Source organism: Copadichromis virginalis, linkage group LG20, assembly GCF_057382275.1.
Source record: "Copadichromis virginalis isolate Kocher_CV1m ecotype Utaka linkage group LG20, C_Virginalis_male_GT1.1, whole genome shotgun sequence".
Lineage (NCBI taxonomy): Eukaryota > Metazoa > Chordata > Actinopteri > Cichliformes > Cichlidae > Copadichromis > Copadichromis virginalis.
The window spans coordinates 28,148,783-28,174,658 of NC_140637.1; the positions used below are offsets into that span (position 1 = coordinate 28,148,783).

A 25,876-nucleotide genomic window follows, 5' to 3' on the forward strand; every position below is an offset into this window, starting at 1 on the left:
GTATTTCATTCTTAACCGATTTCACACAGTTAATCTGTATGCACTCCAAACTCATTACACCATAGAGTGCTAAAGGGCACATTAGTCATCCAGGCATATCTGTGCGCGAGTGGGCCGCAGACGCCTCATGCAGAGAAGCCCACGTGCTTCTTTTTCACCCATGATGATGTCATATCCAGAGACTTCCTGAACACAAGGTTCATTCACACAGCCCTCCTCCCGAAAATGGGCCGAACACCAAACAAGCTATCTCCATAGCAACTGCAGCCTCGGGGTAGCATGTGAGTCCCCTTCTTGTTGTTATTTGTTATTTGAAGGAGGATTCAAAACTGTGTGTGTACTGTCCTCCCTCACGTGTGCCCGTGTAAATACCGCATGACATTCAAAGGGTCGAGTTCTGGATATTTTCATTCCGTATAAGCTATTAGCAAACATACAGAGTCTCCAATGAATAGGACTACATCTGTCCCTGGCGCAGTACAGGAAGGGAGTAGTTGATGAGTCACTGTCTTCTTTGGGTCTATTAATTTACAATTTTCCTCTCGAAAATGAAGAGACCGTTTTAGCTTATATGCCCAGAATATTTAAGGTTGATCAGAATCTAAATGCATGTTAAATTATTCATTCACTCCATTAATAGGAAAAGTGACACATTTAAACAAACACCATCATAATGTGTGGCGGGATTATTTATTGCTTCATTCAGGAATACAAAAATGGCATCAATAGGTTTTTTTTATTATTTAATTTAAATTTTTTAGAGGCACAAAGGCTCAAACAGATTGATGACAATTCTCATCATAGAAAATTGAATAAGACAGTATTAATAACATTTCCATTACCATAGGATGTAAAATAATAAGACAGACAAAAATATACTATAAAACTACTATAGGTAAGGTTAATGTAAATCCCTTCAGATTACAGATACATGGCAATAAAACAAAGACAACATATGTGTATTCTAAAGAAAAAGAGAGAAAATGATATATGACAACAAATTACTTCTCTTAACGCTTTATTTACTATTTACACAAGAGGGGAAAAAGGTGTTTCATACAAATTACATTCAAGAAATGTCAGATGCACTTGTACTGCACTGGCTCAATGAGAAATATCCTTAAATGATCAATATTAGCTTTACGAATATAACAAAATATAGTTATTTTCTATCAAATAGGTCCACATCAAGTGCTAACTCTTGCGACTCAGGCCTACATTTTACTTTAATGTAATTTTACTGCTTTAGAGTTACATAACTGGCACTTTGTATTTAATGTACTACTGTTCACTCAGAATTACACTTAAACTTGTGCTTTTCTATTTAAGGCGAGATATATGAGCACATTGGTAATCCTGACTGTATAGCTATTTTGTGCTTATGTTTTATGGCAATTACAGAAAATAATTTCTATGCTCTTTGCATCTGCAAGCACAATAGTTCTGAATAGACAGGCAATTAGCTCCAAGCATAATGATGGCCATTGTGGATAAATTCAAAATGCAGCTATTCACAAAACAATACACAGTTTAAACTTTGGACATTTTGTTGCTGAGTTGTTATTACAATTTTTAAAAAAAGAACAAAATATCAAATTAAATCAAATGATCTCACTTTAGTTTGCATGAGTGAGACTTAAGTTAGATTGTTAGCTGCAATATTGGGAAATAAAACCTCAACTATTGTGCATGGAAATCATTTCAAAATGAAGCACACGTCCCCATAAAGCTATCTTGGCACCTGGATATAATTGAATATATACTATATGAATAGGAAACGGTGCATTATTCACAAATAATATATAAAAATAATAATAATAAACATTGAAATCCCATTCTGAAAAACAGTGCATATTAGGAGATGTCACAACAGTTCATTTGTATATGCTTAAGGCAGCAGTGTGCGCTTCACAAGAAAACTGCACTTAAAATGAGATGATCAACACGTAAGCTTTGGTCAATCTTTACATGTAAAAAAATACATACAAAAAGACAAAACACGCACTTTGTGCACAAAGGATGGAAAAAATGACCAAAAAACAAAGAACGTTGTACGTGTGATGACTTTACATCGCGACATTAACCTGTTGATGTCGTCTTTTATGATAAGGCAAACCGGTGCGGCTTTCTTGTCTGGACATTATGGCTATGCTGTTTGTGGACTTCAACATTTTATGTTTTTTCTCTTTGGTTATAAACAGTGTTTCCACCTGAAAAACATCATGAACAACGTAAGGCACAATTTTCTGCCTTTCCTCAGTGGTGTTATCTGTTGGAAACCTGTCGGGTGTTGATGGCAGACATTACGGGTCAAATGAAATCTTCTGTTTGCCAAATGTTTATGGCAGGAAAACATCCAAAACAAACACAGCAGCCATATTTCTATCACCATGGGTAGCGAAAATAAGGAAGAGAAGGTCTGATTGGTAGTGGAAATGCGTCACCTCGATGGACTGCCCGTTAATGTCTGTCTGTCTGTTTGTTTGTCGGCGGGGTGGGGGGGTAAGGGTATGTTGTCATTTCCTGCTGGAGTCCCTCCTCTATGTCTGACCTCTGGCCTGAACGCCCGTCAGATCCTTTCTTATGATTTCATTCACTGCAAGAGAAATAAAGACGCCAATATCAGACACTGACGCGATCAGTTTCACAAAGAAATTTCCAAATGATAAGAAAACAATGCCTTCCTGACAACGTAAAACAGTGACATTGATAACATTCCTATTGGAAATATTCCTCAGTGAGAACATTTACAGTCTGACTGATATCCTGTGAAGGGCGTCGATGGAGGGTAGACAAATGCTGCATTTATATAGAGTAACCTCTAGAGGTAGCAAGCAATTGCTGGTTGTTGCTCAGCCGATTACAAGTGTGTGTAAACACACACCGACAGCAGAGGAAGGGGGTTGAAATGGAAACTTTCATGGTGTCACAGCTCTAAAAATAGGAGCACTGTGTGTGTGGGGGGGCATACAACTTGCATTCGAAATAATAATAAATACACACATAATAGGTGCAGTTGTTTATCTCTCTCAGCAGCACAGGTTTGAGTTCATGGAGTTTTGTTTTTATCTGCTGAGTAAAACAGCCGAATAGTAGAGACAAGGAAGTGTAACTACTTGCTGTATAGTCTTACTTAAACTTCCTGCCTGCTTAGGTAGTTCAGCGTTAAGAAGCTAGGAATGATGACTATGTGTAATATGTCACTGCTTCACAAATGCCATGCCGTCTGTGTTGAGCTGTGGTGTTTATCTGGCAGCCTACTGTGTACACTCTGGCTCTCAGACATTATAGGCTGGTGCCACTGCTTCCACTATGCCCCGGGGAAGTCATTAGGACGGATGAGTAATAAAAGTATTTCAAAGAGGACCAAAAAAAGCTTCTTGCCTGTGACAAAGCCATTACAGAGCATATTATGCCTGTGATTCTGTAACCATGGTAATAGCCTTCATTTTAGTATTGGCTTATTGAACCGTTAAAATGTGATTATCCAGCTAGCGTAGTTCGTATAGCAGTCTGTCAGGTTTGCAGAGTTTTCTGCTAGAGTTTGTTTTTTTCATTCTTTTTTAAAAGGATGCTTCTGATTCTGTTTGACTTGGTATTCCTCATTAAATACACCTTAGTCAGATGTTTTATTTAGGAAATATGCCTCCTTATTAACAGGGTAAACAAGAAACCCACTACAGTCGTGAGCCAATTAGCTTAGTTTAGGGAATAAAAGCATGCTAACCAGTCACCTAAGCTGTCAGTCATTTTTTTTTATAAGAACCCAAACAAGGAGTAATATGTTTACTTGTGTCATTTATAAGGATACCCAACTTTCACACACATTTTTACCTTTAATTTCATGCCACTCGAATAAAAAACATGCTGGGTTTTTCTGCTCTGAGCGAGTTTTTGGCTTACAGCTGTTTGTAGGAGTCTTTCCTCTGATTTTATTAACTACCTGCAGCTTCGTGCGGTGCTACAGCAGCAGGATCCAGATAGTGAGACATCTGCATTTTTGTGTATGGCACAACAGTCATAATTTTCATGACTTGTTATTCCTAATACACAAAATAGTACGTTGCAATATGTACTTTTTTATGCCATTTACTGTTACTGTTGAAGTTGGTATTTCAGTGTCTGTGAAATCAGCAAATCATACATGAACCCAATAAAATGTCATCTATGAATGAAACATTTGAGTTATTATTGTGTTGTGGGAACCCAAGGTTAACATAAGTTGCCTTCTTTCTAACCTTACAGAAAATGACTTGCTCATGCTCATTGGGCTACATATGTAATAATTATCCATTGACAAGAATACAAAAAAGTTGATATATATTAAGATATTAAGCTGCCTCTGTAACTTCACACCTACGAATATGAAATATTCAAATCTGATTTTCTAACCACTGTTAGAAAAAAAACTGCCATCTTGCTTTAGATAAAGATAGATTAACTCAGTTCAGCCCAACTGTGTATGTTCTATTTCCATCTTTAATTTACATAGTGTCAAAGCTAAGGGTGCGACTACATTTAAGCTCATGTAAAACAATGTCTGACATTATCTCACCCACACAGCTGCACTTCTGAGCAGGCACAGAGCAAACCGAAGACCACAAAATATATTAGAAGCTAGGAAGAGTCGTGTTATGTTTTTTGGTTTGTTTTTCTGACTCGTTTTTGGTGGAGTGTTGTGTGGTTTTTAGGGGATACAAACTATAATTCTAATTCAAACTTAAAGTACCTTTAACCTTAACCCAGTCTTTGTTTCTTTCTCTCAGCCTCTCCCTTGTCTTCCTTTGTGAAAGAGCAGCTCAGCGCTGAGTGCATTTTTTCAGCCAAAGCAGCTTCTGAGACTTCCAGCACTGCAGGAGTAGCCAAACTGGATGCTCTGCTGTCGTCACAACATCGGCCTCCCTGTTTATTTTAGTCTGTAGTGGAATTCCCTCTGACACCCAATGCCTTAAAGAAACTTTCATCTATCCAGCAGTGCCACAGGATTTTTCCTGAGTATAAAACCAGCTTAGAGAAGGAGCAAGAGTGCCACAGAGGAGCAACATACAGTGGGGCTTTACTGATTCGAATGAAGGGTTGGCACACACTGGCAATTTGAGGCAGGCCTAGGGAACACTCAGACTAGTCTGTTCAATAGGTGAGTGTCTGGCTCCTGAGTTCTATACCAATGAGCTGGACTGTTTACCAACCAAAGGTGGGAAGAGAGGGGAGAGAAAGGGAGGGAGAGAAAGGGGAAACTCTGTACAGTAGCTGACTCAGTTGCCTGTTGTGAGCTGGAATGTGTGCGTTTGTGCATCGGCAAGTATCTGCATGTTCATACAGTGTACATGTTTGGACATACAGTATTTTTAATATTTTCATATGACCGAATCTATTTAAATGAAGCTCTTATTTCACTGCAATGACACTGAAGCTAAAAACACATCCACTGAAAAGAGAAAGTGGAGGGATCGGACTGACATCTAACTGCTATTCTAGCTACAGTTCTGGTGTGTCAGCACTTAGAGTGACAAGCTTGCATTTTCAACCAAAGCTCACACACACACACACACAGTGAAAAAACCTGCTCGCGAGTGTTATTGTTATTTTTCTTGACGCTGGCATGAAGGGACCGATTTGAATCTGATTTGCATGAAGACATTTTCTCCATAATTCATTTTCTGTTCCTATGAGAGTCCAACTGTCAGATTGAGCCTTAAGTTAAAAAAAAAAGAAGATTTTTTATAGGTGTTAAATCCTTTTTGGTTTAATACATTTTGTTGCACATTAGCATTCAGGAGCAGTTTGAATTAAAATAAATTACTCCCTTGCTGTATTCGTACTGCACACAGTGCAGACTGCAGATTTTCAGCACCTGAAAGACAAAACAAACAGAGGTTGTTTTGTCTTTCAGGTGCTGATGCAGCAGTTGGAGACCCAGCATGTCTGTTAGATTCATCCTAGACAGCATGTCTTTTGTCCCGTCTTCCTTCTCTCACCCCAACCAGTCACGGCAGCCGCCCCTCCCTGAGCCTGGTTCTGCTGGAGCTTTCTACCTGTTAAAAGGGAGTTTTTCCTTCCCACTGTCACCAAAGTGCTTGATCATAGGGGGTCATATGATTGCTGGGTTTTTCTCTGTATGTATTATTGTAGGGTCTACCTTACAATATAAAGGGCCATGATTTGGCACTGTATAAATAAAATTGAATTGAATAGACTTTTGTCGCCCCCACCCCTTTTTCCTCTTTTTCTATTCCTCCGCCACCTTCTCCTTACTTTAGCCAACCTGGCCTTCCCCCCATGTCTGCTCCAGCATAATACCCACTCTGATATTAATGCAAATAATAAAATAAAATAAATAAACAGAGAGTCTATAGTGCTCCTTTTGGCAAAGAAAATGTGTTTGGCACAACGAAGCATTCAGACCATGATTCTGCTTGCTAAAAATGTCGGACTGGACAGGTTTAAAAAAAACAAAAAACAATTCGCATTACCGTATTCGTATTACACACAGTGCAGACTGCAGATTTTAAAGCTGTATTGTAGCATAATCGCATCTGGAAGGGCGCGATTGAGTCTTTAAGTCTTTCAAATGAGATGTAAGTGAGCTGAGACTAATGCACGTCCACCAGGCTGTTGCTATGTGCTTTATCTTTCCTGCGCTGATCTCTACCTGCTGGAACAATTTCACCTGCTCCACTGCCTCCAGGCTTTATTCCACACCCACCAAATCTGTCACTTTCAGCCTTTGTACGCTGTGCCAGTTGTTCTATTTTTGCTCTGACAAACTATATGATATGTAGTAACTGATGGGGGTGATTCTTGACCTTTGCGGTTCATAACAAGGCAGGCTCTGACAGGCATCTTTCACCAAGTTGACTAGATAATGTAAATAAATACCAGTCAACAGAAGAACGGTCACGTCTGAATACCAGCAGAGGGCACGGGAACTTTTCGAAGGGCATAAAAATTCAAGCCCTCTGCATGGGAGAAATTAGAAGCCACACTTTGTAAGAGAACAAATAGCGGGTTTTCATTCAACACTCGTCTCTGGAGTTGACACACTTTAAAGTCCCTCTGAGATGTGACAGTTACGGACCACAACAGTGTGACGATACCAGGATGTGGCATCACCTCTTTTTCAAAAATGACTATAGACTTTAACACATGGCTTGATGAGTAATGTTGACAATCTCACTTAGGGCTATAAAACACTTTTTTACCTAACATAAATGAGTGTTATGCGGTCAGGATCAAACTTCAACAACCTTCCACTCAAACTGGAAGGGATTTTTTCTGCCTCACCTATCTTCTCACCCCCTAAAAATGTTTTGACTCTTGGGTAATCCCCCCTCTTTTTCTCACTAAATAGCAATGATGGCATGCGTAGGTGGCATGTCATCTGTTGGGAGTGATAAGACAATGGCAGAGCAATTGAGCTACAAATGCTACATAAGGTTAATAAGGTTTTTACATTCAGGAATGGTGTGAACTTATAGAACTGGCATTGTCATATTGAAAATTGTAAAATCACTTGACGCTCAGATTAATAAAAGACAGTTTTTAATCCCAGGAACTGCAAGTAGTTTTCATGAGATAAAGGGTTAAAGTTAAACTCAAGCAGGGGCACCTGGGGAAAATGACTGACCGTCATCAGCTTTTGATGATGGGAGGATGAAAGAGGGCCCCAGTTTGACCATTTCTCTAACTCCTTGTTAATTCACCAGCTCACAGCCCTGTTGCTGTTTACTGTGGAGGAAAATCCTGCAAGTTCCATCCAAAAAACACAAATTCCATTGCTAGCCTTTTTTCTTCGTTTCATTTTTTCCATTGAAGCACGCACATGTGCAAACACACACAGCTCCTTCCCTTTTCCTGCGAACTACCCTCCACCCTCCTGCTATCTTACAGGGATCAGGCGGGATCTCTGGAGGACAGCAGCTGCAAATAGGAATTTCTTGTGCCAGATTGGCAGAATCCCGTGGTCGGAAAAAACCTAAACCTCTGGTGGGCTCCCCGACAGAATTGAGGGGCATAGGGCCAAGGAGAAATCCTGGCCAACTATAACAAACAAAAAGGCTTTCCCCAGTTCTCCCAGGCAGCACGTTCCACTGTTTGACAATGGTTGCCATGGAAGTTGTTTTTCACTTCATAACAGTGTCAACATGTCCGGGCGGTCAGCACAGTGACACTTTTTTCTCCCTCTCGCCCTGTCTTTAATGCATGAAAAAGCTCATTTCCTGATGTTTGCCAGTGCCAGATGAACCCCTACGACCAGCAGAATGAGCATTTTTGAATGGAGCAGAGCATTGACGAGCAAAGTCTAACTTTAAAAACCACCCGGCTGACAAAAACCAAAGGTAAGAAAAATACTGCACCGCGTTCAGAGCTGCTCGTTTTATTTTAAAAGATTGGAGGTTTGGAGAAATTCTAAGGAAGAGGTATAACCTCATGCCTGCTGCTGGATGTGGCCTGACATTAATTTTGTCAGAGGGTAGTGGGGTTGACAAGCACAAGTATAAACATATGACTCACAATCCCTGTTATTTCCACCTTGAATGGAACATAACTGCACCTCCCGGCAAGGATTGTTTTAACAGTGCGAGTTTGTTCTGCTGGCTTTGTTCAGAGGAATACTATAGCACACAGACTGGATCAGGATATGTGAAAAGGAGATACTGTAAATATCCTTGAATTGTTCTTGGGAAAAGTCATATCTTTGTTAGTGGATCTTATCAAATCGGAACTGCACCTATCGATCACGTTGTCTGGCCCTGAATCTGGAGACTCAGACACAAGCTGCAATTGACCACTCACACTGAGTATAAAAGCATTAACTTACACTCACCATCATCTAGGTAGGCCTGGTCCAAATTCTCTTCCTTGACAGTCACTCGTCTCTGTCCATCTGCCGAAGCGTCCATCTGCCCCGTCCCAGCTGGAGTTCTGCCTTTCTGCTGCTGAATCACGGTGGGGTAGTGCTGCGGGTGGGTTACTGCTACCTGGGGGGGTGTGGGTGAATGGGTGGCAGCTGCCTGTGGGGAATAGCTATCGCAGTATATGATCTGCTGGTTGTCAGGTTGAGGCCCAGTAAGGGGTTGAGGTTCACCTGCTCGGATCAGGTGGTGGTTGGTGGGAGAGAACTGGATGATAGAGGGGTGTTGACCTGCATTGATTGGCCCCACAGACTGAGCCGGGGAGCCCGTGTGGACCAGGACCGATCTGTGGGGGTCAGGCATCATCCCTCCGGTCTGCCACATAGCAGGGCTGCCACTCAGACTCTTGCCTCCACGTGAGTACACGATGGCCGGGCTCTGCTGCTGGAAACGTGCATCCTGGTTTGGAAGGCTGGAGCTGAGGCGCTGGCAGGGAGCCATGCCAGAGACCAGGCCATTGTCTGGGTGGAGAATGCCACGTGGGCTATGGTAGTAGGAATGAGGAGATAAGCCCAAGATTTGAGGCATGGCAAAGCCCATGCGCTCTGCTTCATACTCATCTATAGGCTCCGTCTTAATGGATGGAGCTGAGGAGGGGAAAAAATGAGTAAGATGGCTGTGAACAATACCACGAAAATCATTTAAATATAATTCTTTAAAAGCAGTATGTGAAAAAAGCATACCAAAAAGAGGCTGAGCAGCATTCTTACATGCCAGTGGTGTGTAGGTGAAATGCTGAGGCTGGCTGCGCTTTCTTTTGCCATTGATGACGTAGAAGTTTACTTTGACAGGATGGCAGACAGATGCATCCCGGTAGGGCGGCACCTCCACAAACAGCATACTCTACAAGACAATGCTCTATTATGTACTGAAAGTGATTCATTTATTTGAACTAAAGGGTAGATATCCAGAATTTAAGTGTCATGTTTAATACATACAGGTTGGCTTTTGTCTTTATCCACCGTTGCTTCCATTTCCCAGATTTGCTGCCCATCTAGAAAGAAGGAAAGAGAAAGCGAAAACCTAATTACACTTAAGAACATGTGGTAATTAATTCTACAGGGTAAGTGAGGTCGATTGCTTCCAGATGTACTTGACAACGTGCAAATTTGGAAACCGGTGAAACTAAAACGATTGAGAAATTAATTTTCTTTCTTTTTCAAGTGTATTTTTGCTTATTTTATTTCACCAATTCAAACGTAGGGACGTGCATTACTAGACAAATCTACTGTATGTCCCCACGAGTCCCATTTGAGTTACAGTTCATGTCGACAGAAAAGGCATCTTTGTGCTTGGAGATGATATCACTTTTGAAACCACTTCCTCTTACCCCACAACGCACGCCCAACAATAGAGGATCGGTAGGTTTACCCCAAACACACATACAGCCTTCCATTGTTCGGAAAGACATGTGACTTTTGAACGTCCTGAGCCGACTAAATAGTAACGTAACAAGGTGAAACACCTTGGATTATATCTATGGCGGTAAAGGTTTACGTTATCTCACACTTCATTAGATTTAAATGCAGCTGTCATTTATGTGCAAAAGTTGAAAACAACATGTGCCTGCGAACGTAAACTCCACATGCCCCAACACATGACAGGACATGTGCTGTTTGGAGTGCAGTTGGGAAACCCTCTGTCAGATTGTGAATTAATAACACATGGCTAAAATGAGTCAGCAGGAGAAAAGGGGGGATTCCACACATGTTGACAACTTTTTTTCTTAGCTTTCTTTTTATGATCAACTTTCTCCACTGCTACAAAACGTGACCATTTCTGCTTTCTTGGCATTTCTATTTGTTTGCATTTTGTTGCAATTCTACTCCAAGGGATACCCCTGACTGCGTGTACTTTTGGAGATAATTGCATGTGGAGGGGGGGGAAAGGGGGCAAGGAATGAAGCTGGAAACAGAGAAAGAAAATTTACTTGGACAGAGAAGCTTTCCTTCTCTCCGTACAGCTTTCCCTGTCCAAGCACAGGAGTCAGGGGAGCTCCAGCCAATAGCAGCTGAGGGATTCAGAGGGATTTCACAGCCTCACTGATCCAGAACTTTGTGTCATACACAAACTCTTCAAAACATCGGCAACCCCTCTTTGTAAGATTTCTTTTTCCATCTCTGTATTACTATCCATTGCTGTTGTTTCATAACACAGCAGCAGGGAACCCCAAAGAAGAAGAAGAAGGAGGAGAGGAGGGGAAGCACCTGCGATGTGCATGTCCAAGTTTTATTTTAGGTAGCCTGTAGATTTAAAAATACAGCATTGATGCCATTTAATCAAAATAAGGGAAACCCAGAACAACAGAACTTCTGACCTTTGACCTAAGACAAGAACCATAAAAGCTCCCAATCATAGTACAAATGCTTCAGTCTGGCGTAAAAATGTCAGAAGGCAAGAAAAATTACTGCACTTCCTCGCTGCTAAAAATAAATCCTTTTGTTCCGTCCATTTGTTTCAACAAATAAAACAAACTTTTATGTGACACCATTGATCAAATAACGAGAGGCCCGTGTGACTGATAAGACATGAAGGTGAGGGAGAAAAGGTCAAAAGGAAGTCAGGCAGCAGCGTTATCCTTCAGATCATGCAAATAATTCACGCAGATTCATCTATTAAATGAAAGCGAAGACACGTAACAGCTATGACCTCGTGCACAGACACGGCCAATTATGACTCATTAGTTGTCGTTCGTGTCGTGTTGTTACTGTCACACAATGTTGTGCAACAGTGGAATTGACAAATCGACAGACACCACAAAGATTTTATGAATTCAGTCACTGATTTGGTTTGAAAGCAAAGCATGTTTTTGGAATGCCGCTTACCCTGTGTTTTCTCCATAAAAATGACCTTGGAATCGGAGCTGAAGTTCTGCCCAGTCAGGATCATCTGCTGGCCACCCAGAACAGAGCAGCTGTCCATGTCCTGCTTCTCGACCATGGGAAGCTCGTGAGCTGAACGCTGAGCTGCAGGGACACACAAAAGGGTGGCATGCAACATTTACTGCCTTTCTACTGGTGTCACTTTCTCCAGTGTGTGGATTTTCTGTTTTTCTTTGTTTTTGTGAACTTCTTTGCTTTCTATGCTGTTACTTGGACGCTATGCAGCAGGTATTGGCAGTTTTCCCCAGCTCTGACATATCACAGACTACATAACCAATTTTTTGTCATAGCCCAATACTGCAGAAAAGAAAAAAAAAAAGCATGTAACAGATGATCTGAAAGTTCACTATTGATTTCTCACAAATGCAAAACAACTCATTACCAAGAAGTGACAGTGTTTGGCACTAAACATTTGATGCTGAGTCATTCAACAATCTAACCCAGTGCTTTTGGTTTTAATCAGCCGAAGCTTAAAATCAGTCAAATCACAACCTGCAAGAGCAAAGGGGAGTTGTTGCTGTCTCAGCCCATTTACAATCAAGTACCGTACAGAGACAAAGAACAAAATAAAACTAACACCGAAAAGAATGATGCAACCTCTAAAAACTGTAAATGTGCTGTGCAGTCAAATCATTCAATCGGACAAATATTTCCAGTTGATTGAAATATGAGAACCGAATTGAACGTTTAGATGAGGCCGATACAAAAATGCATACAATACTCAAACGTGCGGAAAGAAATACACCTGCTTAACTGGAAATGGACATGTTATGTAATATGTATATGTTAAAGGGAAACAGATAATATTCCCGTAGCCATCAGCTTTGTATTCATTTATTCATCTTTTAAAAAAAAAACAAGACAGTTCCTCACTGGTGCCCTATTGTCATCAGTTCAGCCGTATCTCCTGTTCAGCTGAATCTCCACATTTACTGATGGGAACTGAGCTACTGACAAACACGCCGCTGACCTTTAAATCGGCCGGTTCAACCTACTACACTGAAAAAGGGTAGAACAAAGAGGATGACACAAGCAGGTGCCTCATCTCCTCAAACACCCCATCACTGACCCTCTGCTTAACAATACGCCTGACAGATGCAGCACAGGTGTTACTGTGCGCTGCTTTACGCTCGATTGGTTTTCACATACAATGATTTTTCAGAAATTCACCTTTAAAAAAAAAAAAAAAAAAAAAAAAAAAGAGGTAGTAACTGTTGTTTCTCCCTATCTGTGATCCGCGAGCAGATGGAAAAAAATACTTACAACATAATATTGTATTCTGCATCATGACTTTTTACAATGGCAGGAGCATATTGCAAGCAGATGGTGCAACACTTGACCAGGGTGTTGATTAAAGCCAGATAAAGGCCCTTCTTGTTTGAGTTTTGATTACACCAGGTGCTTTAATAACACTGTGTACACATTCGCTGATGTACCCAAACACAGACTTTACTACTGTGCACATACAAACAGGTACACAGACACTGTCACATGCTGTGCCCACCAACTGGATGGAAGCCCTGGTAGCATAAAGAGGTCTTTCATACTATCAGGCAAGCTCCAAACTCATTTGAATGTGGGTTCTTTTTTTTATGTTTGTTTTGTATGAAGTTTTGTTAACTCTTGAAAAGCAGTTTGACCTCAATGGGAAGCGCACATGCTGAAATTCAAAAAGCTCATGGTCTATCAGGACGATATTAGTAGTTACAATAACGCAAAAATAAAACATATTGTTAAATGTAATTGTGTGCAGCTACTTACAGCACTCAATGGGATGTGAGGCCACCTGGAGAGAGACGTGCTGTCCTCCGGGCTGAGGTATGTGCACGCGAAACACAAGTCGGACTCTGGTGTTTTTCCGACCGACGTCCGTCTCGCCCTTCCTCAGCTCGATGTCGGCGTTCCTGAGCTTCAGGATCCCAGCACAGTCGATGCTGCGACGAGAACGAAATGTTCAGAACTTTAATATTTAAAACATTAGACTGCGAAAAGACAGATCTGGGGTTTAAAAGTGGACACTATGCTTATCTCACATTGCTTTCATGTTGTTCTTTGGCTCCAGCGGGATCTCGAGGACTTTGGTGCCGTTGATAATCTTTTCGAAGCTGGTGGTCGTAACTGTTTTGCCAGTGATGCGGTGGACTTGGTAAAAGGCATGAGGCTTGAGGATGCGCTCGTCAGCTGTACCGATAAAAATCTGCAGGCCAAGAGGCTCCTTGCCTCTATAGCCATGTAACTGTAAACGAAGAAATAGCACTCAGTCATTTTCTTTTCTTTTTTTAACTTAAAGCATCCTCTGGAAAGCAAGGAAGCAGAGATACAGTACGAAGGAAATATTTCAGTCACGTTTAACTGGTTGTGCTTCTCCATAACCGCTTTCTCTAACTCTGCATTTCCAGATGTTGCCCCCCTCCAGTGATGGCAAATCTGTGTCAGACCCACGTGCAAACACATAAGTCTTTTTTCTGCAGCCTTGAACGGAAGCCAGCAGAGAGCTCAAATCCTACGGCCTTGTGCTTGTTCTTTCCGATGGGATGAAGGATTAAGCGGGGATTCTATCTTTTAAAGTTTAGCTGAAATGACAAGTACCATATTGATTAAACCGCGAACATGAAAAGACCAAGATGCTACTTTTAACCTGTGACTGCCTCCTAAGGAAACCTGCAAAAACCACAAAGCATCAACTTGCATCTAAATGCTGTTTTTATGCAAACTGTGTAGTGCATAACCTTTATCATAGAGCACAAACATGAATTGGATTGTGGGTAATGGAAAAAAAAAAGGCTTCGGGTCCCTCTGCCATTAGCCTGCAACACGCAAAGTTAATTTAAAGTTGTTTCGAAACATAATTTCCATTCAAAAGAGCTCCGTTTAACTGCGGTCAGGGGAAAAAAAATCAACTTGTTTGAAGAAATTATCATCTCAGTGGATGCAACTGTCAGGCTTGACAGCAGCTGCTCAGTGTGAACAGAAGCTATGGCAACATGAATGAGCATGCTCCCCTCCAAACAGAAGGAAGCTGACTGCAAACACTCAAAAGGCCATGTGAGCAGCCGGCCAGTCGTCATGGCATTGGCAGGACCCGTGAGTCATGACAGAGCGCAGTGTAGGAAAAGTAAAGTGGAGGGCAAGAAGCTTAGAGAGAGGCAAAGAGAAGAAGAGAAGGAGGGAGGGGGGGGACACAGAGAGTGAAAGAAGGGCAGAGGAAGGGAAAGAGGAGGTGAAGGAGTGCAACCGTGGCTAGCCAGGCCTGACCATCTGATTGGCCGGCAAAGCAGGCAGAACTGACCTCAGGGTGAGGCCTTTGGGGATGGGCATAAAATGGAAAAGAAGCATTAGAAGCTTAATTTCCACAAAGTCCCCACAGTCACAGACAAACACAGCAGTGAAATGTTGCCACAGTAACACAAAGAAAAGGAAGTTGTATCTATTTATGGACCCCAGCTGTAACTGTGTCAAGGCTAATTTTAAAGTGGATATTTGAATCTTATTTTGTGACTAGAGAAAAACTAAAATATTAGTATTTTTCATTTTCGTCTGCAATCATTATAACCACAGGCCGTATTCAGTTTCTACACATAGGGGCTGAACGCTTCGATACTTCAACGCAGCTAACGCAAGAACCACACAGTCAAAACCTCTTACACAGAGTGCAAGAGGAAGTCAGAACAGCATGAGAACAAATATGTACATGTGGTTAAAACCATACGGCGAAGGTGCACTATTGCAGACTATTTTAAGCTTTAACACCAAAAAGAAAAAAAAAATCTGAGTGTTAGAGTTGATGAGTGACCCGAGGGTTGTCCTGAGTGTGCACCCTGGTTTCAATGCGTCATTTTTCTGGGGTTACAGCAGCTATTTCAATTTGTTTTAGAAAGTGAAAAAAAATGGAGAGGTGCCATGACAGTAGCCACAATAACTAACACAGACTCATTTTCATACAGATGACCCCGGGCAACAATACCACCACTACCGCCGAGTGTATAATGAGTAGGAAATACTATTACACGCAAGCCCTCCCACCAGGGTTGCCTGAGGCTCTCGAGCTGGACGGCTAATTTAAAGCGGAACTGTTACTAGTTTCCTTATTCCTTACTTTGCTGCTGTGTATACTGTCAAAGCGGTGGACGATAACAGAATTCAGACTGCTCTAGAAACCGTTCTAGGCACTTTTTTCTGTGCTTGGTTCTGTATGATGTCAGTTAAACGGACACCTGTAATACAACGATTTGAGGCACACAGCTCTGTATGTGAACACAGAATCTCCACCCGTGTTCAAACCTCCTGTTTACAAGGGCCAGCCAATCGGAAGAAAGTTGGCAGACCAGTATAAGAAAAATAAGGATTAGGTTTAGCTGTGAATCATTAGACTACTGAAGTAGAGCCCAAAATATGGGAATGGAAATAACTATGAATGTGCACTTTTATGAATAACCCTGACAACATGACTTCATATGGTTATTCACCAAAGTAAAAAACAGATTTATTCATATTTACTGATTTAGTACTTAAAAATAAATCATAGGCTTAAGAATTTTACTTAATTTTTTTATAGTGATGCTTTTGGCCATACCTGCACAACAGGATGTCCTCCCGTGGGGGCTTTGACTGCACCCCTGCTTCCTTCTGTTTCATAGTGAGCTCTGTGATGTGGTTTAGGCTGCACATCAATGTGCAGTTCATACTGGTCGGTGCGACGAGGAATCGGCCATTCCAGCGGTGGGAGAGAAGCCACAGGGATGCTGCAAAATATTAATTATTCATAAAATTATAGAATTATTGCATAAATAAACACACATGGAGAGTGGGAGCTTATCGGAGTGAAGCCTCACTTCATGGCCAATTTACCTGCAGAGGCTGGAAACCAAAGGCTTGGGCCAGACTGAAGGAATAACAAAGAAAGGCTCTGCAGCAGGTTTGGTCTTTATGTCCTGATCACAGGACACCATGTAGTTCCCATCGCCATGATTCTCTGGATACAGAGTGTAAACCTGGTTGGATGTCTTCACTATTTTAGTGGGAACCAGGTTTGGATGATTGGTGCCAAAACCATTCATGGCATCAGTAAGGCTGGTGTGTGTATAGTGGGCGCCTATGTTGTGATCTTCATGGCCGTTATTGGGGGAAGGACTGCGGGACCGGTGCCCAGGGATTAATCCTGGGTTTCTGTACATGTCGTAGGTGCGTTTTCCCTGTGGGGAGGTGGAGCGAGAGCCTGGTCTTGGTGAGGGAGAACGGGGTCCGAGGCCGTCGTCACCTAGGCTGGTGTGAGGAGAGGTGCCTGGGGAGGTGCGAGGGGAGCCAGTGTGGATGTTCTGCAATCGAGGGCAGAGATCTCCAGGGTTCTGCGCACTGCTTGGGGAGACGCAAGGTGACGCCCAGGGAGAATAGTTCTCAGAGTGCCAGCTGGTGGAGGAATTGCTGCTGGCAGGACTCAGGCACTGGGGCTCACGGTAGGCAAGGTTTTCATGGCCCGGGACAGTAAGGGTAGGTCTGGGGCTAATGTTTAGATGGTGGTTCTGCAGAGAGTCCCGACCATGACTGTAGTGCTCACGTGAGGGGGTGATTTCAATGCGAGGGCTCAAGGCTGCAGGTCGGGTACTGTCCAGGTAGTTTCTGGCTTCCTGGTTCTCGTATCCTGTGAGAACTTCGATGTGCTCACTGTAGGCGGGGCTGCACGACTTGATACCATAGGGTGAGGTCTCCTCCAAGGGGTAAGCCTGCTCAGATTCAGGACTGAGGACTTTTGGGGGTCCAAGGTTGGAGTCATCTGCAGGGAACAAAATGTTTACATTTATTACAATGCACACATTTGAAAGAGAAACGGGCATATGTTTGTTTTTAAAGAAAAGCGCATGTTTTTCTTTACCAATATCACTCAATGAATGAATGAATCTTAATCAAAGACGTGTTTCTTTTCAAAAACAACACAGGTTATTTTTAGCTCAAGTATACAGTTATCAGCTGAAATATTGACTCTTTTTTTTTCACATGGCGAGGCGTCAGAATCCTCATTGCGAAGTCAACTTTACTTCCTCATTTTTCATTTCATTCACATTAAGCAACTTTAAAGGCCTCGCTAGTGGTCAACACAGCAGAGAAAGAGAAAGGCAAGCCAACTCAGAGTGCCAAAAAGAAAAGTCTCGGACAAACCTTGGTGCCCCCCTGCAAAGTCACTGCACGGCGGCTCATATTCAAACAGGTACTCAAACTGCAAATCCTCATCGGGGCAGCTGACTCGACTGAGCTCTTCCACCAAATCTTTTTCGTCGTAAAAGGAGGTCATCTGTCTATTTTTTTCCTAACTACTCCTCTGAGTTCACACGAAGCGGCAGGGACGTGGACGGCGAATTGCGGTGTAGATGTGGATTTGGGGAACCTGTTGTCAATTCATGCATCGGTGAGCAGCAGAAGGTGAAGCGCACACGTTTCCTGTTCAGTTCGCCGCGGTTATTTTCGTACGGAGGCGGGTCTATTTACACACTGAATACAAACTCTTTATGTTCATCCCCGAGAGTCCGATCACGCCTTCTCTCTATGCTGATGCGTCAAACAACAAAAAGCGCAAGTGCAGTTTGGACGTGAATTAACTGCTCAGATCAAACAGAATACTGATTTGACGGGCTACACAGCCTGTTGCTGCCCCCGGGTGTTTGACATGGTGACATAGCAGGGTGCCGACTATGTTCGACACCTGTCAAGCTGAGTTACCATTAAAACGCGGTTGTGCATCGCTTTTGCGTGGACTTAGATTAAAGAGGATAGATGGCTGAAAATATAAACGTTTATTTTATCTGATGCATTATCTCGTCAAACAATAAATCCTGTCCCGGACTGGATTTCGTAGTGACGTACTGTTTTATTGTCACTGAAAACCCACGGGTTCTCCTGAGGGTATCCCCGGATTTACGCACGACGCAGCACACATACCAGGGCGTTCCTTACACCGGTAGCATGTGCTCTGTCAGCAAAAAGCTAAACAACGGCAGTAAACTTTAATTTTTCTGATCTCGTTGGTGGTGTTATATAGAAATCACAACTTTATTAAATCGTTGATTATAGGCTTATTTGTTTAAATCCTTAATGAAGACGGAAAGCGTGTATCCCTATCAGAGAAGACGATAGCATCTTCAAGTTTTCATTAACTGATGAGAAAATCAATCTCTGCATGAGCCTATCGGTCTTTGCTACGTTGCATTTGGTAGACATGTGCAGAGTGCCCTTCTTTCTCCCGATCAGCATCGTGCAATCCAACAAGTAATTCTCAATGGCAATCAAAACTTTGTAGGCGACCGTGATTTCAAAAGCACGCGCTGTATGCTGATTTAAAGCGCCAAACATCAACATCCCAGCTGTCTCCGAAATGTTAGACAGACAGCCGACAAATGACTGCAGCATTTCAGGCATGAACACACTAGTTAACACTAGTCTATAAATTAAAAATCAAATGGGTTGATTACCAGATAATCACAACACTTCAGCAGTACCTTGATCCATCGACCTCATGGTGTGGTACTGTGCCAGCCTCCAAGTCTCTCTGAACATCTGGATACAAAAAACTGGAAACAGGAATGTAAAAAAAGAAAAAAGAAAGAAATATCTGGAAAAACTAGTGTCCTCTAATAACCATAGCAGAAGAAACTCTCTTCGGTTAAAATGCTGAAAGCGGAGTAAAACAGGAAAGAAAAACTCTGTAGACGTTCAAGTTAAGGCTGCGACACGGCAGCTGCGCGCAAACTCCTTTTCTGTTCAAAAACATGCGGCCGCATCAGCAGTGGCTCTGGTATGAAGCCCCTCTTCCTAGAGCTCTATAAGGATTACTTGAGTATCGAGAGCGGCTTCCTTCCCCGCTCTGGGTGTTTATAATGGTCCAATGCTGTAAAATAACGGGATTCCCTCAGTGTTTCCTCCTGTTTGTGCGGCTTTGCCATGGAAACCTGGAGCTGGTCCATGTCGGAGACGCAGGGCTTTCCTGCAAAGCCCCACACTCAGGAATCCATGACGTCTCCAGCTCCTGCGCCAAGGCATTTCTGCGGTTCTCTCAGACAGTAGCACACAAGAACCTCATTGTGGGTATGAAGAAATTACTGTAGGACATTGTAGGAAAGAGAGAGAAAAATGAAAAATAGCTCTGAAGTCTAATCACAGGCTACGCTACGTGAAATTTACTTAACATAGTTCACCCTACTCATTCTTCTACAGTTCAGTTTGAACTATGAGAGACCAGGCAGTAGTAAGATGTAGCTTTTTGGAGCAAAAACTAAATCCTTTTTTAGGCTATGGCTAATTTTGAACATGGAATATGGAGAATTCCATTGCTTCCATTGTGGGAAGACGTTACTACCCATTTCCATTTTAAAATGGAAATCTGCTGCATCTTCTAATACTTGGCTGGAAAAAAATCTGAACAAGACCAGGACATAGCGTGTCCCCAACAGACCTGTAGACACATTTATAATTCATATAGAAGTTATATAACCCAGCATTTGAGGAGAGGAAGAATAATGCTATTTTGGATTTAACTGAGCTAAAGATTTGTTATGTATGAAGGTTTCTGCCAGACATCTAAATCACAGGCTCACTTCTTCATTCCAAGAAACTTCATTTACTGCATTGTGGAGGGAGATCACCTGAGGTCACAAAGACATGGGACTTTACATTGTAGACTTCATCTTTTTACTCCCAGACGTGATCTTTTTGGAATAAATCACTAAATAATGAATAGGAATGATATTTCACACAGCACAGTTTTTCTCGTCTCATAAAACTTAAAATCGCACTCTTGGGAATTCAGGAGGGGGGGGGTGGCTCATCTATCTACCTGCTGAGGTTTCCAGCTTCTGAACAAATACTGACAGAAAACTTCAGGAAGAATGGTTCTGAAGTTTTATCGTCATAAATCACCCCTAGCAGCAAAAGGTCTTTATTTTTCATTTGGACAGGAGAGAAAAAGTTTACGTTGTAGATCAGTGCTCCTGCTAAACCGCTACTGTTTCACGACCATATGTGATGAATTGCGATGTTTTTAAGAAGCTGAAGTTTATCCAGAATATATTTGCATAATTAAGAAACTGGGAATAGAACATTAAGACTTTCACATATTGCCCAGGAGAGGAAGACATGCTGAATAAGCCATCGAGAAGAGCCAAGTTAAACTATACATTACCATGTCAGTGCCAAGAACTCAAGCCTACTCTGCTGCATTAAGTGTAGTGTGTTACTTATGACATCTGTGGAGTTTGTATGTATGTTCAAAATACCCCCAAAATAAAAATTTGCCAGAAAAACTGAAGTTTTTATACTATTTCATTGTACAATGTACTACTTTCTTCAAAGAACAGCACTGCTGGGATGTAGGGGTTGAGGACCTGCGAGGATACTTCTTACTTATCTTTGTATTCTAGTCCTTACTTACCACCATATGCGCTCTTCTGTAAAGGGAATTATGCACACTGTTATATGAATTCTTAATTTCTTTCAGGCACTGAACAGTCTTCATTTATAATAAGAACAATCTGAAGTGTTTCAAAAGATTTTGTGTGTGTTTGGCTATTTTGAGACTATATTTGTAACCAAACCCACAAAGGTGCTCCAGCTCAAACAGTCAAATGTCTCACTTCTTTAGTTAGCAAAATGGTTTTCAGCAAGTTCAGATATAGCCTTTAAAATTGCATTAGCTAACACATTGTGCTGCTGGAACACAGGAGTGATGACATGTCCAGTTCATGTTAACGTTACCGGTTAAAGCAAATTTAAAAAGCACATTTGCTTTGTCTCAGACTGCATCTACATTTGGAATGCCGAGCCTCAGTATAACCTCAGGGAGTGATCCCATGCTTACGTTAGTCATATTAGTCCCAAGGCCAGTCAGAGGAAAATGTGTGTACTTGAGAGAGAGAGGGGGGTGTAATCAGAGGATTTATTTTGGATTGAGATATTGATCAGTCTGTGTTAGGGAGTTTGTGCTAGACAGCTGGGCGAACAAGGTGACTGCAATGAGTCTGTAAACCACAGTGGCCAGAGCCTACGTTTTGGGGGTAACCATCCAGCAGGCTCGTCTACCAGCTCTAAATTCCTCCACTGTTACGGAACACTTATGCAACTTAAATCATGAATGAGTAAATGAATATGGCACAGGCTTAAGAAAGGAAAACTGCCTGTGTCCAGACAGTCGAGTTTGCACTTCCGTTGTTTTTTTTTTCATGAGCCCACTTTTTCCAAGGTCATGCAGTATTTTCCATCACTGTTAAAGAGCTAATTGAGGTAAAGTTGTCTGGGTTAGAGCACTGCCCTGTTAGAGTTTTCCAAGGGTAACATGTGCCGCTGAGCTCCTAAAACCAAGCATATGGAAATATTAAATTGTCCAATGGAAAGCTCTCCCAGGAAATTCAGGGGTCAATGAAAAGCATGGACTTTTGACTTTGTTTGGGTCTTTTGATCACCTCTCTTACTTGCCAGGTAAAGTATAGCTGCTTTCTATTTTGCAATAGCTCTGAACTTTTCACCTCTTGACAATAAGTGGAGTAACTGTAAATTTTCTCAGGTGAGCAGCAGGATACAGACCATAACAAAGAAAGAAAATTAAAAACATAACAGTATATCAACAGGTTTATTAGTTTTAGTGGGCTTAAGTCCATGTCATACACCGTTTAAAGCATGCAAACAATGGCTAAATACCAAAAAACAATCATATGAGAAGACTGACACCACTGACATGTTGGTACCCTGCAAAAAAAAAAAAAGGCCAGAGAAAACTGGCAGTTAGCTTAATCCAAAGACTGGAGATAGCAAGTCTCTGCAAGAATGGAAGGTACCCAGTTGAATCCCCCGCCCCACGTTCTTCTGTCAAGTCAAACATCTAAGTGAAGTGACACGAAGCAAAATAAATATGACTTTAATATTAGCACAAAGGAATCATTTTCAAAACTTATTGCAGAAGCTGTCAGCGCACACCTCAAACATTTATGGATCGCCTTTTAATGATGTGGAAGCCTTAAAAAATTAGAATGTGTTTCACAAGTATCACCAGATATTAGACAAGTGCTGCGGTGGCTGGCGAGACCACTACTGACAAGATTTCAGTTTGGGCAGTGCTGCCTTGTCATTGTGCAATAAAGAATCTTTATTTCCTTCCTGCCACAACTTGAGATCTGTGGAAAACATTGTCCTTCTTTTTCCAAATCGTGCAAATGAACTAATATGTTCCACTAACATGGAAACTACATACATCCACGCTGGACGAAACCAGCTCATTATGTAATAGGATTCTGATCAATACTGGAATGTCTGTAGAAAGAATTCAAGTGTCTTAAATCCAGTGGAAAAGTGGCAGACTGCAGCTCACGGATTTTCCCCTTTTCAGCACCACATAAAATCTCACGAAACAACATCGCCCCCCTTGTCGACACTTCTTTCTGTCTGTTGTCTTGAAGTTTCCAGTTCAACTCAGCAGTGTTTCATTAGATCTCTCTCTCTATCTATTATCAGTGCAAAAATGAAAGCATAAAAGTCAATATTTGGTAGTCATAACAAAGTTAAATAAATCCTATCCAAAACTGCAGCTAAAAAAAACCTTACTCCTCCTATTACAACTCCATTTATAACAACAATTGAAGGTATTTTGGGCTCAACAATCACAACTAATCACTCCTTTTTTTTTTTTTTTACTTATACTGCAACGAAAGTCTTAAAGTGTTTTGGGCGGTTTTGTTTGATTAGTTTGGGAGGTATTACCCAATGTCATTAGTGATCGCTGGGAGAGGCAGCGAAACACATATGCAGCCCTTCTTTAACAGTGGTGGGTGCCGAGACAAATCAAAGCATTCCAGGCCCACAGGGTTATAAATAGTGTCAGAGAAGGGTGTGTGTTCATGCCTTGCAAAGTTTCTGTGAGGAGCCTGTCATTGCCAAAATCCAGTGTTTACACAGAGCAATAACAGCGAGTAGTAAACAATTCATCTGCAGTGGCGTGTTCATTATTTTGTGTCGTTTCAAATAATCCGTCAATGGTTTCTGTTATTTCAAAGCAGCTCAGCAGATAAGCTTAATGTGGGCTATAATCCTAGGAGTGTTATTCAAATTTGGTCTATTGCGCGAATTCATTATGCCTTTAACCAATCCAGAAGCAAGGCTGACCTCAGGCTGAAACCATGCAGCAGAAGTTAGTGTTGTCTGTAGGAAATTGGCAATGGCTTTGGGACCTCGTTGATGTGGCTGCCTTGGCCTTAAAGTTGGGTATAGATCCCACATGTTTCCATGATATCATTTGTATTAACCACTCTAGTCAGGGGCCTGTTACAGCTGGTGGTATATTCTGTAGCAGATTCATGATAGTCTGCTTCTCTCTTGCGCTGTTCCACTGGGAGCTGTGTGGAGGATGTTTCCAAGCTGGAAACAAATTCATGTGTTGAAGTGCCAAAGATAAAATGCAGCGATGTTGTGGTAATTAGCTTAGATCTGTTACATAAAAGCTATATGCTACCTTTTTTTTCAAAGCCTTAAAGTCAAAATCTTATGAAATACTAAATGTTAATTTGAAGATTTACTGAGATTGTTAACTGGATAGTGAACTTGGCAGCGAGCCAGCAGGAGCTCTGTAGCTGGCATCGGGACAGGAGGAAAGACCAAAATGTTGAGGTTAGCAGGCAGCTCTGTTGATTCTGGAGTGGAATTTCAGTTTTCATGGGACAGATTAAGTTAAATGGTTTCTTTTAATGGTATAACTTACGCATTTGGGCATGGAACAAGAAAAAAAAGTTGGATAAACACTGTAGTTTTAATTTGAACATGCCGTTCTGAGGCGCTTGACTGCATTTTGAAAAAAGGAAAAGGTTTTATGACTGAGAATCTAGTCCTGTTTAATCCTTGAGCTGAAATGCCAAGCAAACACAAACACTTTTAACTTACATGAACAATTAATAAGGTTGCTTCTAAAAATTCTCACAGAGCATGGACATTGATTTAAAACAGATGCGTTTTCCACCAAGTTATGGATTTTATGAGCTGTGATAATATTTCTAATAAAGTCAGATGATATTTTGTGTTATATTATTTCTCATTAAGACTGAAATAAGATTAAAACATGCAGGTCGTGACCATGAATGGAAAACAGAAGTGTCTCTAGGTACCAGGGACTCCCTCCTCTGGTGAGAGAGAGCCAAACATCCAGGCTCTGTGTGTCCTGTGTAACTTGCACCTCATCAGAAACTGAAGTGGAACACAACCAGAGAAGCCAGGATTGCTTCAGCAGACAAACATAATTTGGTTTCAATCCAAACTCCATTAACAAGGATCGCTCAGAGGAAATGAAAGCATTAAAGTTTCATTCACAAATGTTTTCTTTATATACTCTTCTTGTCATAGCCTGTTGCTGACCACTGACGTTTGGTTAGGCAACGCTGAGCAAAAGGGATTACAGTTATCACCTTTATTTAACAAGGAAGTCCCATTGAGAGCAAATCTCTTTTGCAGGAGAGGCCTGGCTTAGGTAGCAGCCATATCTACTCAAAACATCTCAAAAGCTCTAAAAGAAACCAACATAAAATAGAGTATACAAGTAGCCTTATCAGTGGCCTCTCAAGAAAAATAATCAAGAAATCTCCTTCATCCCCTTTTTTATTTTTTATTTTATTGGATAGTAGACCAGTGAAGGGGGAAGACACACAGCAAAGGGCCAAGGGTCACACTCAAACCTGGGCTGCTGCACTCTGGCAATGCTCACCTATTGAGCTAAAGTGGTGCTCATTTGTGATGCTTTTAAATTCACCACCAAATATATATCCATGTTTAAGTTTAGGTTTTTTGTAAATTATGCCATGTCCGGTGTGCATAGTAACAAAAACAAACACCCTCGTTAATTGTAACTGTTGGTACTGAGACAGAGAAGGGTACAAAGGTCAAATATAGAAGAGAAATATACCAGTGCTGTTTTCTGCAAGTTGTATTTGATGGCCAAACTACCAAATCATAAAGACATGGTAAGTGACAAGCTTTGTAATAAAATAATCCACAGTACAATAAAAAAAATTTTTCTTATAATAAAAAATAAATTAACTTTAGTTTCTAAAAAGAACAAACAAA

General features: G+C 41.5%; 1 protein-coding gene and 1 long non-coding RNA gene across 4 annotated transcripts in view; one reads left to right on the plus strand and one right to left on the minus strand.

Annotated features, from left to right (window-relative positions):
• Positions 1–671: 671 nt before the first annotated feature.
• nfatc2a (nuclear factor of activated T cells 2a) lies at positions 672–19,351 on the minus strand. Of its 3 annotated transcripts, none has more exons than XM_085444501.1 (10): positions 17,951–19,351; positions 16,646–17,567; positions 16,371–16,539; positions 13,831–14,033; positions 13,559–13,731; positions 11,741–11,881; positions 9,854–9,909; positions 9,626–9,758; positions 8,822–9,502; positions 672–2,596 (listed from the first exon to the last, which is right to left on the minus strand). In XM_085444501.1, the coding sequence occupies exons 1-10, from the start codon at positions 18,081–18,083 to the stop codon at positions 2,541–2,543; spliced, it is 2,667 nt and encodes an 888-aa protein (XP_085300627.1). In that variant the 5' UTR covers positions 18,084–19,351; the 3' UTR covers positions 672–2,540. The 3 variants fall into 3 exon arrangements, with proteins under 3 accessions (XP_085300627.1, XP_085300626.1, XP_085300625.1); XM_085444500.1 differs by having other exon boundaries at positions 8,828–9,502; positions 9,599–9,758; XM_085444499.1 differs by having other exon boundaries at positions 9,599–9,758.
• Positions 8,087–25,876, plus strand: part of LOC146685040 (uncharacterized) — a 34,556-nt gene continuing 16,766 nt past the window's right edge. Inside the window, exon 1 of the long non-coding RNA XR_014917233.1 lies at positions 8,087–8,339. This is a non-coding gene — a long non-coding RNA (uncharacterized LOC146685040). The remainder of the gene's footprint in view (positions 8,340–25,876) is intronic.

What these genes read in the sequence shown, in the direction of transcription:
- nfatc2a (XM_085444499.1), bottom strand. Translation starts at nt 18,083, where the DNA reads ATGACCTCCTTTTACGACGAAAAAGATTTGGTGGAAGAGCTCAGTCGA. An exon ending in TTGGTTTCCAGCCTCTGCAG is followed by an intron (nt 16,540 to 16,645) that starts GTAAATTGGCCA and finishes AATATTTTGCAG; the next exon opens with CATCCCTGTGGCTTCTCTCC. An exon ending in CTACCTAGATGATGGTGAGT is followed by an intron (nt 2,597 to 8,821) that starts GTAAGTTAATGC and finishes TTTCTCTTGCAG; the next exon opens with TGAATGAAATCATAAGAAAG.